This window comes from Papaver somniferum, chromosome 7, assembly GCF_003573695.1.
Source record: "Papaver somniferum cultivar HN1 chromosome 7, ASM357369v1, whole genome shotgun sequence".
In the NCBI taxonomy this organism is placed as follows: Eukaryota; Viridiplantae; Streptophyta; class Magnoliopsida; order Ranunculales; family Papaveraceae; genus Papaver; species Papaver somniferum.
This window is the reverse complement of record NC_039364.1, coordinates 41,898,283-41,913,604: the sequence shown is the minus strand read 5'-3', so window position 1 is coordinate 41,913,604 and position 15,322 is coordinate 41,898,283. Positions and strand designations below refer to the sequence as shown.

The following is a 15,322-nucleotide window of genomic DNA, read 5'->3' as shown; positions in this document are numbered from 1 at the left end:
ACCTTTCCGGATAATAAAACCCAGTGGGAAAAAGTGACCTCGGTGAACGAAAAGAGTTCAACATACCATCGGGTGCTCCCCCTGATGCAGGACAATTTCTTTAGTCAAATACATTCATGGGAGTGGACGGTTCCTTTAGTCCTATGGGGTCATGGGAAGTTCGGACAGTCTCTTTAGTCCTATACTTCTCACATTTTTTTCAAATGTGGCCTTAGGTAATGACTTAGTAAATAAATCTGCCACATTTTCGTCAGATTTTACTTTACTGACCTGAATGTTTAGAAGACATTGTTGTTGCTGATTGTATAAGAACTTCGGTGATATATGTTTCGTATTATCACCCTTGATATACCCTTGCTTCATTTGTTCGATGCAAGCTGCATTATCTTCGTAAATGCAAGGTGGCTCTTCAGTAGTAGAACTCAAACCACATGTCCCTCAAATATGTGTAATGATATACCTTAACCATATACACTCATGAACCGCCTCATGTAGGGCAATGATCTCAGAGTGGTTCGTGGAGGTAGCCACAAGGGTTTGCTTTGTCGATCTCCAGGATATCGTTGTATTCCCGATAGTGAACACATATCCAGTTTGTGATCGACCTTTGTGCGGGTCTGAGAGGTACCCAACATCAGCAAAACCAACCAAAACATTATTTGGGGTCTTGGTGTAAGGAGTCAATTACATTAGCATTTCTCCTTTCGTCTTCGTAGGGATAAAACAAACCCAAGTCAATGGTTCCCTTTAGGTATCTAAAGATATTCTTTATACCATTCCAATGACGCTGCGTTGGCGCTGAGCTATATCTAGCTAATAATTTCACTGAGAACGAGATATCTGGTCGAGTACATTGTGCTAAGTACAATAATGCACCTATTGCACTTAGATAGGGATATTCAGCTCCCAATACATCTTCGCCATCTTCCTTTGGACGAAATGGGTCCTTATGTACATCTAAAGTTCGACCAACCATGGGAGTGCTAGTAGGGTGCACTTTGTCCATATTAAATTGCCTTAGTATCTGTTGGACATATGCAGACTGGCGGATTAATATTCCACAGGCTCGATGATCTATTTCAAGTCCTAGACACATCCGAGTTTTCCCAAGATCTTTCATCTCAAATTCGGATTTCATATAACTTGCGGTTTCTCTTATTTCATCAAGAGTACCTACTATGTTCATGTCGTCGACATAGACATCTATAATTGCAAATCCGGAACTTGTTTTTTTTATGAACACGCAGGGGCACAATTCATTATTTGTATATCCCTTTCCAATCAAATAATCACTTAGACGGGTATATCACATCCGTCCGGATTGATTTAATCCGTAAAGTGAGTGTTTCAACTGTATTGCAAACGCACTCCGTGGTTTAGAGTTACTTGATTTGGGAAATGGAAGTCCATCTGGAACTTTCATGAATATCTCTGTATCAAGATCCCCATAGAGATATGCGGTAACCACATCCATAAGTTGCATTTCAAGTCCTTCTGAAACAACTAAGCTGACTAAGTAATGGAACGTTATGACGTCCATTACAGGAGAGTACGTTTCTTCGTAATCAATCCCAGGGCGTTGTGAGAAACCTTGCGCCACAAGGCGAGCCTTATATCTTATGACTTCGTTCTTCTCATTTCGCTTTCTGACAAATACCCATTTATGTCCTACAGGCTTTACTCCTGGTGGGGTTAGCACTACAGTACCAAATACCTGTATTTTTGCCAGTGAATTTAATTCAACACGGATTGCATCTCTCCATTGAGTCCAATCTGCTCTCTTTTGGCATTCTGCAATAGAGCGTGGTTCGATATCATCGTGCTCTATAATCTCTAGAGCAACAGTATATGCGAATATATCATCAATATGCGTGGAGGATCTTTCCATCAACACGTATGAACTTTCACAATCCATAGATATTTCTTTGTTCTCTGGAATCAATTCAAACTTCGGGGCGTCCCCCAGTAATGATTCATGGACATAACTGTAATCAGAGATAACCTCATGAGATAGATTATCTGTATTGATGATATATGGATCAGTTTGTGCCTTACTCGCCCTTTTCTTCCTTGGCTGAGTATCGATCGAACCAAGTGGTCTCCCCCTCTTCCTTTTGGGGTCCAAAACCTCAGCTACACTTCCACCGAGTGCAACCTTGGTACCTATATTTATGGTACCTTTTCCCTTGTCGGGAATTTCTAACCTTGCAGGCACGTTTGCAGCTGGTATATGTGATCTCGTCACTTTAGCGATATCAGTAAATGCACCAGGAATTGAATTTGCCACATTCTGAAGATCTATAATTCTTTTCACTTCACTTTCACATTGTGGAGTGCGGGGATCAAGATGAGACAATGTGGGAACACACCACGACAATTCCTGTCGTTCCCTTTGGAAGTCCTTTTCCATACCTCCCCCTAACGACAGGAAGGTTGTCTCATCAAAGTGACAATCCGCAAATCTAGCGGTAAAGAGATCGCATGTCAAAGGTTCTAAGTAGCGGATAATTGTTGGAGATTCATATCCAACATAAATACCTACTCGTCTTTGTGGACCCATATTAGTACGTTGTGGGGGCGTAATAGGCACGTATACGACACAACCAAAAATGCGTAAATGTGAAATATCAGGCTCATATCCGGTTACCAACTGGTACGCAGAAAATGGTTGGGTATCAGTGGGTCTAAAGCGAATAAGTAATGTTGCATGCAATATGGCGTATCCCCAGGCAGTAATAGGCAGGTTGGAACTCATAACCAATGCACTATCTATCATCTGTAACCTTTTGATGGTGGCTTCTGCGAGACCATTTTGAGTGTGCACATGGGGTACAGGATGCTCTACGTCAATTCCATTAGACATACAGAAATCATCAAATCATTTAGATGTAAATTCTCCAGCATTATCAAGTCTGACAGACTTGATTGGATGATCAGGGTGGTGGGCCCTTAGTCGTATAATTTGTGCTAGGAGCTTTGAAAATGCAGCATTTCTTGTGGACAACAATGCCACATGTGACCAACGGGTCGAAGCATCAACCAGAACCATAAAATACCTGAATGGTCCGCATTCTGGATGTATAGGTCCACAAATATCACCTTGTATTCTTTGTAAAAATGGAATATTTTGTTTGGTATCTTTAGCATAGGATGGTCTTGATCATGTTTTTGCTAACGAACAAGCTTTGCAGAATGAGCGATGTGCCTTCGATAAGGACAACGAAGAAGAATGAGACTGGGGGTGCTCTTCAATTACATTGGAAGACGAAGGTTGCGCTTCTCTTACTTTAGAAGGCATAAAATTTGCATCATTTACTTTAGAATGCACATTGTTACTCTGCATTGTAACAATATTTTGTCCCATTTTCTTCTTTATTCGAAAGAAAGGATGTCCGTGTGAGTTCTTCAAAATACGGATCATCATATCACGACCTGGGTGCCCTAGTCGATCGTGCCAAAGCTTATATAAGTCACTGGACAATAGTTCATCGTTGGTAACAACATGGGATTCAATAATCCTAATAGTGGTGATGTACAATCCACTAGATTGACTCATTAATTTCTCTAAGATGCGCTTCCTTCCGCATTCACTAGAGGTTATGTATATGTACTCAATTCCATTTTCACAGTGAGTTTCCAAGTGATAACCATTTGCACGGATATCCTTGAAACTCAACAAAGTGCGGCTAGCTCTTGGTGCATATAGAGCTTCTGTGACTTTAATCATTGTGCCGTTTGGCAACAAAAATTGAGCAGTACCTCGCCCAATGATTACTTGTGATGATCCAATCATCGTGGTCACAGATGTATTATAAGGAGTAAAATCAACAAATAATTTTCTATTTCGTAGGATAGTGTGGGTGGTAGCACTATCAGTTATACATTCAATTTCTCCTTGAGACATTCCTACAAGTACATTAGGCAGGAAGGTTATAAAGATGAAAAGTTTATCTCATTTTCTTTAGAGAAACCCGTTCTACTAGAATGACATCCTTACCATTCTAATATACATGCTAAACAATATACAGACTAAGTAAAATTCTATATAACATGATAGAAAATAAGTACTCATAGATAATCCATGCATATAACATAAAGATGCTAAGAACATGTTTAGCAACAACACCACCTACTCAAACCATTAAACAAACGGTAGACTAAGAAAACATAAAGTACTTCAAAGCAAATAACAACCTATTAAAACAACAGAGTCTAGCAAGCCATGAAACAAGAAACTAAAGGTTTAGGCCCAGGAAAAGTCAGGCACATCCATTGTTGGGGAAAAGTCCTCGTTTCCCAGGAAATCTGAGATTGTGAGGTTAGCATTAGGGGTAACAATATTTTCTTCTGTGTAGTTGGCCTCCTGTTCGATAGCTTCCCGGTACTTTTTGTAGCTCGTAGCTTGTACCAATGTCTGGTGAATCCACACTTAAAACAAGGCGCACTTCCATCTGCAGCCTTTTTAGTGGCGGGATTCATAGGGGTTTTCTCGAACTTAGGATCGCTACCACTATGGCCAGAAGTTCCTTCTCTATGCCAAACATTAGAATGACCATTTATCCCTCGACCTCAATTATGTCCCTTACGTCATCTTCCACGAGAGGTGTTATCTCCACGTGGATACGGATCTGAATCAGAATGTCGAGCCCTATTTCCTTTGGGGCCCTTCCCTTTGTTGACCTTTCCATGATTGGCTTCGGGAACTTTCTTTTTCCCGACAGCTATGGCATTGTTGTTGACAAAAATCTCATTGTGCCTTTCGGCCACTTGCAGTAAGTTTATCAACCTACTGAATGTGGTGATTCTTTTGTTATCTACCTCTAAACGATACTGGTTTGCTAGTATCATGGAAGAGGTAGGAAAGGTCGATAGGGTTTTCTGAATCATTTCCTCATCAGTAAGTTTCTTTCCACAAAAGTACATACGTGCCTGAATTTGCAGCATGTGTTTTTGGAAATCATTCACTTTTACATAATCGGGAAACCAGATTTCATTCCACAAGACGTTCAATTGTGGTATTAAGGAATCATGAATGTCACCAAACCGGCTATCGAGAGCATCCCATAGTTCTTTTGGTGTCTTCAAGTGATGATAACCCCATCGCAGGTTAGGATGGATATGCCTCTTGAGGAACATGAGAGCATTATGGTGTGGAAACGGGGTTGCACACAAAACTTGCAAGTATACAAGGTCAAGTTTTATAGTATAGGGATGAGTAGGGGTTAGTCCACAGGGAGTAGGAGCATACAAGAAGTTTTCCTAATCTAGCAATGGAGACAAGGCACTATGGCAGTGAGCAGTGATGGATGAAGGTAGTGAATAACAATGAGGTAACAGTGGCAGATGCAAAGAACTAAAACAGTTAACAAAGCAAAGCAGTTAACACACAATGGCAGCACATCAAAGATTAAATGGCAGAGGATATAAAGTAACAATAGCAGGGAACCAAGGCTGTAAGCCAAGGGCAGGGGGAGTTTGTGCACTGATTTCAGTGCACAACAGCTTCAAAATGCAAGAAAAACAGGCAAAACAGGCAAGGAGATAAACTGAACAGGAAGCAAAACAGAACTGAATTTAAGTGACTGTAAAGGATTTGTGGTTAAGCCAAGGCTTAGGATCCACCTTGTGTCCTAATCAAACAACATATTTCTAGGTTGAGTTGAATATCCTATGCATACATCTAGAATGGGAGGAAAACTAATTTGCTCACTAGTTTGCCCCTAGCATTGACTGTCTTTTGACAGAACAATCAATCACAGGCACTATGAGCATCAATCTCTTCCCATTGCTCAAGAAAAACAGGGCATGGAGTTAACTATCCTAGCAACTTGTCATTTGACAGTGCATAAGGATTCAACTGAGCCTCAGCCTAATGCAGTTTAGCTCATGCTAAACATGTGTATAACAACAGCATTCATCAAATAAGCTAAATTAAAATACAACATGAACACAGGTTGCACACAATCAACTGTAGCTAAAATGGGATTTGGAAAATGAAAATAGATTGCAAATATTGTTCACTGGCTAGCCCAGAGATGACTCAAAGTTGTTACAGTTCTTCAATTTATACCCAAAAGAAAAATTAGGGTTACACAAAAAGTAGCAGTAGACAATTTTTTTGGGTTACTCAACTTACCCATGCCCTGAATTTGTCTCCTCTGTCGAACCCATCTCTCTTCTGCTATTGTCTGCTCGATCAACTCCTCGATTTGGGTCTCCTCTTCAACTGTGATGAAACCCTAGTTTCATCTCTCTCTTGATTGTAGCACCTAGGGTGTGTGGGTGCTAAGAACGAGAAAGAGAGGCAACTAGGGAATGGGTTTATGGGGTTTTTGGTGATGGACAGGGTATGGAGATGGAGGCGCAGAGGGTGATGGGTGAAGAGATGGAGTTGCAGAGCTCTGCAATGGTCGGGGAGAACGATAGTTTTGGGGAAAGGAAGTGTTTGGCTGAAGGTGAAGATATTTGATGTTTAGGTGTTGGTCAGGTGCAGCGGGGTTTGATGATCTGCGACAAGGAGCGATGGATGGGAAGATGGTAGGTGGATCCAACGGAGATACGGAGGTAAGCGTGGAGCGACCGTCGGATGAAGGGATGTAGCAAAACGGACGACCCAAGATGGAGATGGGCGCTGCGATGTAAAGCGGAGGCTTCGGAGTTTGATGTGCGATGATGGAGCGACCGTAGGATGCTGAAATGCTTCGATCTGACGGCTGAAAATGGAGGCGGTTTTGGTTATAGAAAATGGGTTTGGGTGAGGGTTTTGGGCCTTGGGTATGCCAATCCCACTTCTTTAAGAACAATTCTTCCTCTTCAAGCCCACTTCTCGTTGATCCGGCTCTTGCAAACATCATTCTTCCCTTTCTCCTAGCGAGAGTCTTTGCCGTTTCTTTGCTCTTTTCGCTCCGTGAGATAACCAGACTTTATTTAGTACCTAAAAATGCAAAATTAATTAAGAAAAGTATTTATTCTTGAAAACAACGAGAACACAGAATATGGGATAAAATGTAGAATTAATGCACAAAAGATGAGTTAAATGCCAAGAAAAATATATTGAAATATGCACTTTTTAGCACTCATCAAATACCCCCAAACCTGAATTTTACTTGTCCTCAAGTAAAACAAAACTAAGGAAATCCTACCTATACCACTGTCGCTGGTCTCTCGAATGCATTTAGCGTATGCACTAAGCCTTTTAAACCACTAAGTGTCCCTAGTGGACGAGTTGAAGTCTCGTGAAGGTTTGCTTAGAACGTACCTACAAAGTTCTAGGTCAAAATATAAGCTCAGATTCCATCAAATGTGACATGTGCAAGTCAGTTAAGCTCACAGCAAAATGGAGATGTCAATCTAGCTATCGAAGGCACAATCCTAGCACTGATAACAAAAAAAGACATGTGATAAGAGTGTAAAGTGTATCTACACATGTGTAAAGAAATATCTGAAGTTATGACTACTAATCACCAAGAGATAGTTTCTCAGGCTAAGAACCAAGGTCGAAATCTAGCTAGCTGTCCGGACTTTACGAGAATTGTGAATGAGTTGGAGGTATTTCACAATTACTCGCGTTGTACATCAATGGCATACACCCTCCTTGCTTATTACAATGAAACAACAAAATGACTATTTACATGACTCTTATTTACATTGACTACTCTCTTTTTATTTTTGGAACAAGAGATGATGGAATTGATAAATACTTGATTTTTTTTTTTTTTTAATTTTTTATTTCTGAATAACATCGTTTTTTTTTTTTTTTGAAAGGAAACATTTGATACATATACAAAAGGAAACAAAAATTACATGACACTTTGCAAGAGGTAGCCCTTTTTGATGCACCCAGTTAAATTCGATGGTTGTCTTTCTTAATGTAACCTCCACCTTCTATCCCAACCAACCAAAGAACAAGCTAGTCAAGTTTCGTTCAGTATTCTAAAGTGATTGGCAATCGTGACTTCCTATCAAACACCTTGAAGATCGAGGCCATACATGTATTGGTAGATCGTGCGCGTGCAAATTTCTTATCACTGTGAATTGTGCTAGAATCAGGGTGCCTAAATATCTAGACTAAGACTCCTAATAATTACATATTTGCACAAGAGTCAACATTTCAAGGTAAATGAGCTCCATTTTTATGATTTTTTATTTTTTAATTTTTTTGATTTTTAATTTTTTTTTTTTTTTTTTTTTTGGAATTTTTCAATTTTTTCAAAAAGATGGAGTTTTGTTTTCAATTATGGCATATTATCGTATCTACTTTTCACCCCCAAACCTAAACTAAACATTGTCCTCAATGTTTCAAAATATGAACAAAATTATAATACAACATATGAAGAGGAACATGCTGAGTAGAGTAAAAGGAGAGAGAATACCCGATTTCGGCGAAAGCAATATTAAACTCCGTTATTCAAGGCAAAAAATCCAACATATTCAGCCGAGTCATATGGATAGCAAAAATATAAAAAAAAAATATTTAACTAACACATTATCTACAAGAAAATTTGGTTTTTAATGGGATTGGACTTTTTGGGAAAAATTTGGTTTTGTCGGGAGACATTTGGTTTTGATGGGAAAAAGAAAAATTTTGGTTTTTAGGGAAACATTTGGAAAACTTTGGTTTTTATGGGAGAAAAACATTTGGTTTTGATGGGAAAAAGAAAAATTTTGGTTTTTAGGGAAACATTTGGAAAACTTTTTGGTTATTTAGGGAAAGAGTGGACCAGTTTAGTCCACATAGACCGGGTCCTCCAGGTTGGTTGTTTCAATGTCGGGTGGGAATGGTTCAAGGAATGGCTTCAATCTCTGCCCATTGACTTTGAAAATGTTCTTGTTGGAGACATCTCTAGCTCCACAGCTCCATGAGGGTAAACTGTGCGTACTAGGAACGGACCCTTCCATCTGGAACGCAGTTTTCCGGAAAAAGATGTAATCGGGAGTCATACAGCAAACTTTCTGACCAGGAGTGAAGGATTTGCGCAGAATACGCTTATCATGAAACATCTTCATCTTCTGCTTATATAACTTGGCACTATCATAAGCCTCATTTCTCAATTCTTCCAACTCGTTGAGTTGAAGTTTCCTTTGAATTCCAGCTTCGTCCAGAGAGAAGTTCAGCTCTTTGATTGCCCAGTAGGCACGATGTTCTAATTCCACAGGTAGATGGCACGCTTTCCATACACTAGACGATAGGGGGACATGCCAATTGGTGTCTTATAAGCTGTTCTATAGGCCCACAAAGCATCATTCAATCTAATGACCAATCTTTCCTAGACGGGTTAACGTCTTCCAGAATGTGCTTAATTTCCCTATTAGAAACTTCTACTTGTCCACTCGTCTGAGGGTGGTACGGAGTAGCAACCTTGTGAGTTATGCCATACTTGCGTACTAAAGACTCAAAGTACTTGTTACGAAAATGTGAACCGCCGTCACTGATGATAGCTCTAGGGGTACCAAAACGTGCAAATATGTTTTCCTTTAGAAATGAAAGTACCACCTTGTGGTCATTTGTTCTGGTTGCTATGGCTTCTACCCACTTAGAAACGTAATCAACTGCGACTAGGATGTACAATCTACCGTCAGAAATAGGGAATGGACCCATGAAGTCGATCCCCCAAACATCAAAAATCTCCACAATCAAAATGGGGTTCAATGGCATCATGTTTCTCCTCGAAATGCTTCCTAGCTTTTGACAGCGTTCACAAGCAACACAATAATCATGGCAATCCTTGAACAATGATGGCCAATAGAATCCACACTGCAAGATCTTTGCAGCGGTTTTCTTGGCACTGAAATGGCCTCCACATGCTTGGTCATGACAGAAAGATATCACATCTTTCTGTTCAGTGTTGGGGACACATCTCCTAATGATTTGGTGGGCAGTACTTAAACAAATATGGGTCATCCCAAAGGAAATGTTTAACTTCAGCCAAGAACTTATAGCGGTCTTGTCTCGACCAACGTGAGGGCATCCTACCTGCAGCAAGGTAGTTAACGATGTCGGCAAACCAAGGAAGGTTGACACAGACATCAGTTGTTCATCAGGAATGATTCTCTAATTAGCATGGACTCATCAATAGACTCAATGGTTAATCTAGACAAATGATCAGCAACCACATTCTCACAACCTTTCTTATCACGGATTTCGAGATCGAATTCCTGTAATAAGAGTATCCATCGAATAAGGCGAGCTTTAGCATCCTTCTTGGAAAGAAGATACTTCAAAGCCGCATGGTCAGTGTATATGATGATCTTAGATCCTATGAGATAAGATCTAAACTTGTCTAATGCGAAAACGACAGCAAGCAATTCCTTCTCGGTAGTTGTGTAATTGAGTTGAGTATCATTAAGGGTTTTGCTAGCGTAGTATATCACGTATGGTAGTCTATCAACACGCTGTCCTAAAACAGCACCAACAGCATAATCAGAGGCATCACACATGAGTTCAAACGGTAGTTCCCAGTTGGGTGGTCGGACTATAGGAGCGGCGTGAGAAGAGTTTTTAATTCCTCCCAAGCTTTCACACAAGCATCATCGAAATTGAAGGTAACATCTTTGGCGAGTAGACTACACAGAGGTCTTGAGATTTTGCTAAAGTCTTTGATGAATCGCCGGTAAAAACCAGCATGACCTAAAAATGATCGAATTTCCCTCACACAGAGCGGGGTTTTGGTAAATGTCGGATGAGGTCTACTTTAGCTTTATCTACTTCAATGCCTTTTTCCGAGATGATGTGTCCTAGAACTATTCCTGAATTCACCATAAAATGGCACTTTTCCCAATTTAGAACAAGGTTCCTTTTCTTACATCTGGACAGCACAAGGGTAAGATGTCTTAAACATTTATCAAACGAAGAACCGAACACGGAGAAATCATCCATGAAGATCTCGAGAAAACTATCTATCATGTCAGAAAAAATGCTCATCATGCATCGCTGAAAAGTAGCAGGTGCATTACACAACCCAAAGGGCATGCGTCTATAAGCAAATGTCCCAAAGGGACACGTGAACGTAGTTTTTTCCTGATCTTCTGGTGCAATGTGAATTTGGTTATAACCGGAAAAGCCATCTAGAAAACAGTAGTGACTGTGTCCAGACACACGTTCTAGCATTTGGTCTATGAAAGGGAGCGGGAAGTGATCCTTCCTAGTTACTGTGTTCAACTTTCTGTAGTCGATACATACTCGCCATCCTGTGGTTGTACGTGAAGGGACTAACTCATTCTTGTCGTTCTGAACTACAGTAATGCCTGACTTCTTAGGCACAACTTGAATGGGACTAACCCATTTGCTATCGGTATTGGGTATATGATACCCGCATCAAGTAGTTTCAGGATTTCTCCTTTGACTACATCTCTCATGTTAGGATTAAGTCTCCTTTGCATTTCCCTAGATGGTTTGGCATTCTCTTCGAGTTAATGTGGTGCATGCAAATGGTGGGGCTTATTCCTTTGAGGTCTGAGATGGTCCATCCTAAGGCCTCTTTGTGTTCCTTAAGTACTTCTAAAAGCTTACTTTCCTGTTCCGTGTCTAAACATGATGAAATAATGACAGGTAAAGTATCAGAAGAACCTAGGAATGCGTACTTCAACGTACTAGGCAATGTTTTCAATTCAAGCTTGGGTGGCTCAACAATGGATGGAAAAGCTTGGAATCAGAGAGTAAGGGTGGTTCCACTTCATATTTCTTTCAGTGACGTCCATTTGAGGTACAGATTCGAGCAGAGATAGGACGTCACTACAGTATGCATCATCATAGGAATCAGAGTTAAAGTTCTCCATACATGCTTGAAAGGGGTCGACGGATAGAATGTTAGTCAACGAATCTTGTATTAATCCTTCAATCATATTAACTTCATGCACATCATCATCATCAAGATTCACAGGTTGTTGACTAATATCGAACACATTCAATTCTACCGTCATGTTGCCAAAAGACAGTTTCAACACTCCATTACGACAATTAATGATCGCGTTGGACGTAGCCAAGAAAGGACGTCCTAAGATGACAGGAATGTGACAGTCTGGGTTTTGTACAGGTTGAGTGTCTAAGACAATGAAGTCTACGGGAAAATAGAATTTGTCAACCTTGATCAAAACGTCTTCGACCACTCCACGAGGAATCTTGACAGATCGGTCTGCCATTTGTGAGAGAGTGATAGATGTTGGTTTCAACTCCCCAAGACCTAACTGCTCATAAACAGAATATGGCAGAAGGTTAACACTTGCACCTAGGTCTAATAATGCTTTATCGACCGTGTGTTCTCCTATAGTGCAAGAAATTGTTGGACATCCTGGATCCCTAAACTTGGGTGGAGTTTTGTTCAAATGATGGAACTCACCTGTTCAGCTAAGAAAGCACGTTTGTGCACATTAAGCTTGCGCTTTTGAGTACACAAGTCTTTGAGGAATTTGGCATATGCAGGGATTTGCTATTGCTCAAGAAAAGGAATGTTGATATTGACTCTCTTGAACAGATCTAACATCTCATTATAATGGGTACTTTTCTGTTGATAGATCAATCTTTGAGGAAATGGGGCAACAGGAGAATGAGTTGGCAAAGGGACATTCACAGCAGTAGAATTGTCAGCTTTCCAACTTGCTCAGATTCTTGGTTTTCTGGGGTTGTGGAGACAGCGTGGAATTTGTATCAGATTCATTAGGTTCGCCCACGTTGTTCTCGATGACTTACCACTTCGGAGGGTGGTAATGGCATGGACTTGATCGGGTGAGGTTTCATTGCAAGATGATGTGCCTGCTTGAAATATCCTCTTTGGATTTTGTTGGGGTTGGCTAGGAAGTGTACCCTTTTCTCTCTCGCTCATGGAATCGCACATTTGACTCATCTTTTGATCAAGATTTTTCTGACCTTGCACCAGACTCTGGACCATCTCCTCTAGGGTGGATAATCTCTTGTCGGTATTGTGTTGAGGATATGATTGTTGTTGAGAGTTTGATTGTTGTTGAGGGTTCCTTGGATATTGATAACCTTGATTGTTCTGAGATCCCTGATTGTTTTGATAGCTCTGATTGGGTTGATATGGTCCTCCCTGAGTGGGTCCTTTGGACCATGAAAAGTTTGGGTGGTTTCTCCATCCTGGATTGTAGGTCTGTGAATAGGGGTTATGCTCTTGTTTTTGAAACATGGCATGTGCCTGTTCAAGCCTAGATTCCTGGACTGCAAGCAAATCAGGGCAATTTTGGAATTGATGGTTGGGATCGTTACAAGCGGCACATACAGATGAAGCGACATGTTCTCGGAGAGTAGTGGTGGAAGGTTTTGAATTTTTATGTAGTTCTAACTCTTCTAATCTCCTAACTATTGATGCCATGTTTGCTCTTCCCTCGAAATCAATCCTAAAAGCCTTAGCTTCTGATGTAGTCTTTCTGGGTTCACGGATGGATTCCCACTGTTGCGTCTTTTCAGCTACTTCAATCAAGAAGTCCCAAGACGCATCAGCAGTTTTGTCTACGAATAGACCATTACACATTGACTCAACCGTTGTTCGGGTGGACACATCTAGACCTTCATACAAAATTTGCACAAGTCTCCATTTTTCAAAACCATGATGGGGACATTGGAGCAATAATTCATTGAATCTCTCCAGGTATCTAGCTAAGGTCTCACCCTCTAATTGTACAAAGCTATTTAGACTTTGACGAATTGTCGCAGTCTTGTGATTTGGGAAAAACTTTTTGAAAAACTCCTTTATGAGGTCATCCCATGTCATGATGGATTGAGGCTGTAAAGCATAAAGCCAGGCCTTTGCCTTATCTTTCAGGGAGAAAGGAAAGAGCCTTAACTTTAGGGTTTCGTCGGACATTTGAGTGAAACGCAGAGTTCCACAAATTTCCTCGAATTCTCTCACGTGGTGGTACGGGTTTTCATTCTCAATACCTCTAAAAATAGGAAGCATCTGTATTGTGCTTGATTTCAGCTCATAATGGCCATTAGCCTCGGGTAGCACAATACAAGAAGGTTGACTGGCTCTAGTTGGGTACATATAATCCTTGAGGGTACGGGGTTCTCCCATTGTTTCGGTTGATCTGGGTGTCTACCTCAGAACTCAGAATTTCGATAGGTTCTTCTTGATTAATTCTAACAAGTCTGTTTGTTTGGTCTCTATAGGTCACAATCATGTCCTTGTAGGTACCTCAACTAACATGTTGGTCAGACAGAGCAATCGGAAACAATTTGGCCCACAAGGGTTACTAAGATTTGGTTTTGAATGGTGTTGGACTAACAAGGGATTTTGGTTTTTTGGTTTAAAGTTGGGCTTTGGAAAATTTTTGAACTAAACCTAGCATAAATTAGCACAACCCATAAAAGAAAATAAAAACAATAATAATAATTAAGACAAGCCCATAAAAGAAAATGAAAAAGAAAAAAAAAAAATAAAAGAAAAATAAAGACAAAAAATAATTACAATCCCAAATAAAAAAAAAAAAGAAAAAAAGGAAAATAAAAATTATTACAATCCCAAATAAATAATTAAATTAATTACAAGCCCGAATTTGAATTTAATGAGGCCCAAGTGGGTTAACTCATGGGTTAGGCTTACTTGATTTTTGGAGGGAAGCCCAAAAATAGGCTTTTGATCCCCTTTTAGTTGCACAGCCCAGTTGGGCTTTAGGATCGTCCTAAGCAGCTCACGCTCAAGCCCAGCAACAACAGGTGGAACAGAGCCCAGCAGCAGCAACAGCAACGAAGCCCACCTCAGTTGGAGTTGGTGAAGCCCAGTTCAGAGAAGTACAAGCCCACCAGTAGAAGGCAGAGCCCAGCAGCTTCAGTTGGCAGCCCAGTTGCTTTGGCTTGGCAGCAACAGGCTTGGTTCACCAGCTCCAGCAACAGCAGCAGCAACTCAGTACAGCAACAGCAACAACAAAAATACAGCACAGCTCCAGCAACAGAAGCTGCACCAGGGTCAGGCAGATTCTCCTAGCACCAGCTCCAACAGCACCTGCAAGTGAACAAGATTGCAATGATCTCAGACAACTTCAAGCACAGCAAGGCCACAACAGCTTCAAGCACAACAAGGCCACAGAACATCAATGAAAACTTCAAAAATATGGCAGCCAGCTCCCCGGCAGCGGCGCCAAAAACTTAGTGTGGAAATGGGGTTGCACACAAAACTTGCAAGTATACAAGGTCAAGTTTTATAGTATAGGGATGAGTAGGGGTTAGTCCACAGGGAGTAGGAGCATACAAGAAGTTTTCCTAAGCTAGCAATGGAGACAAGGCACTATGGCAGTGAGCAGTGATGGATGAAGGCAGTGAATAGCAATGAGGTAACAGTGGCAGATGCAAAGAACTAAAACAGTTAACAAA

At 40.7% G+C, this 15,322-nt stretch overlaps 1 protein-coding gene across 1 annotated transcript; it reads right to left on the bottom strand.

The window, feature by feature from the left end:
- Nucleotides 1-4,587: 4,587 nt before the first annotated feature.
- Nucleotides 4,588-5,136, bottom strand: LOC113294564. Its single transcript, XM_026542956.1, has one exon. The coding sequence runs from the start codon at nt 5,134-5,136 to the stop codon at nt 4,588-4,590; it is 549 nt and encodes a 182-aa protein (XP_026398741.1).
- Nucleotides 5,137-15,322: the final 10,186 nt, after the last annotated feature.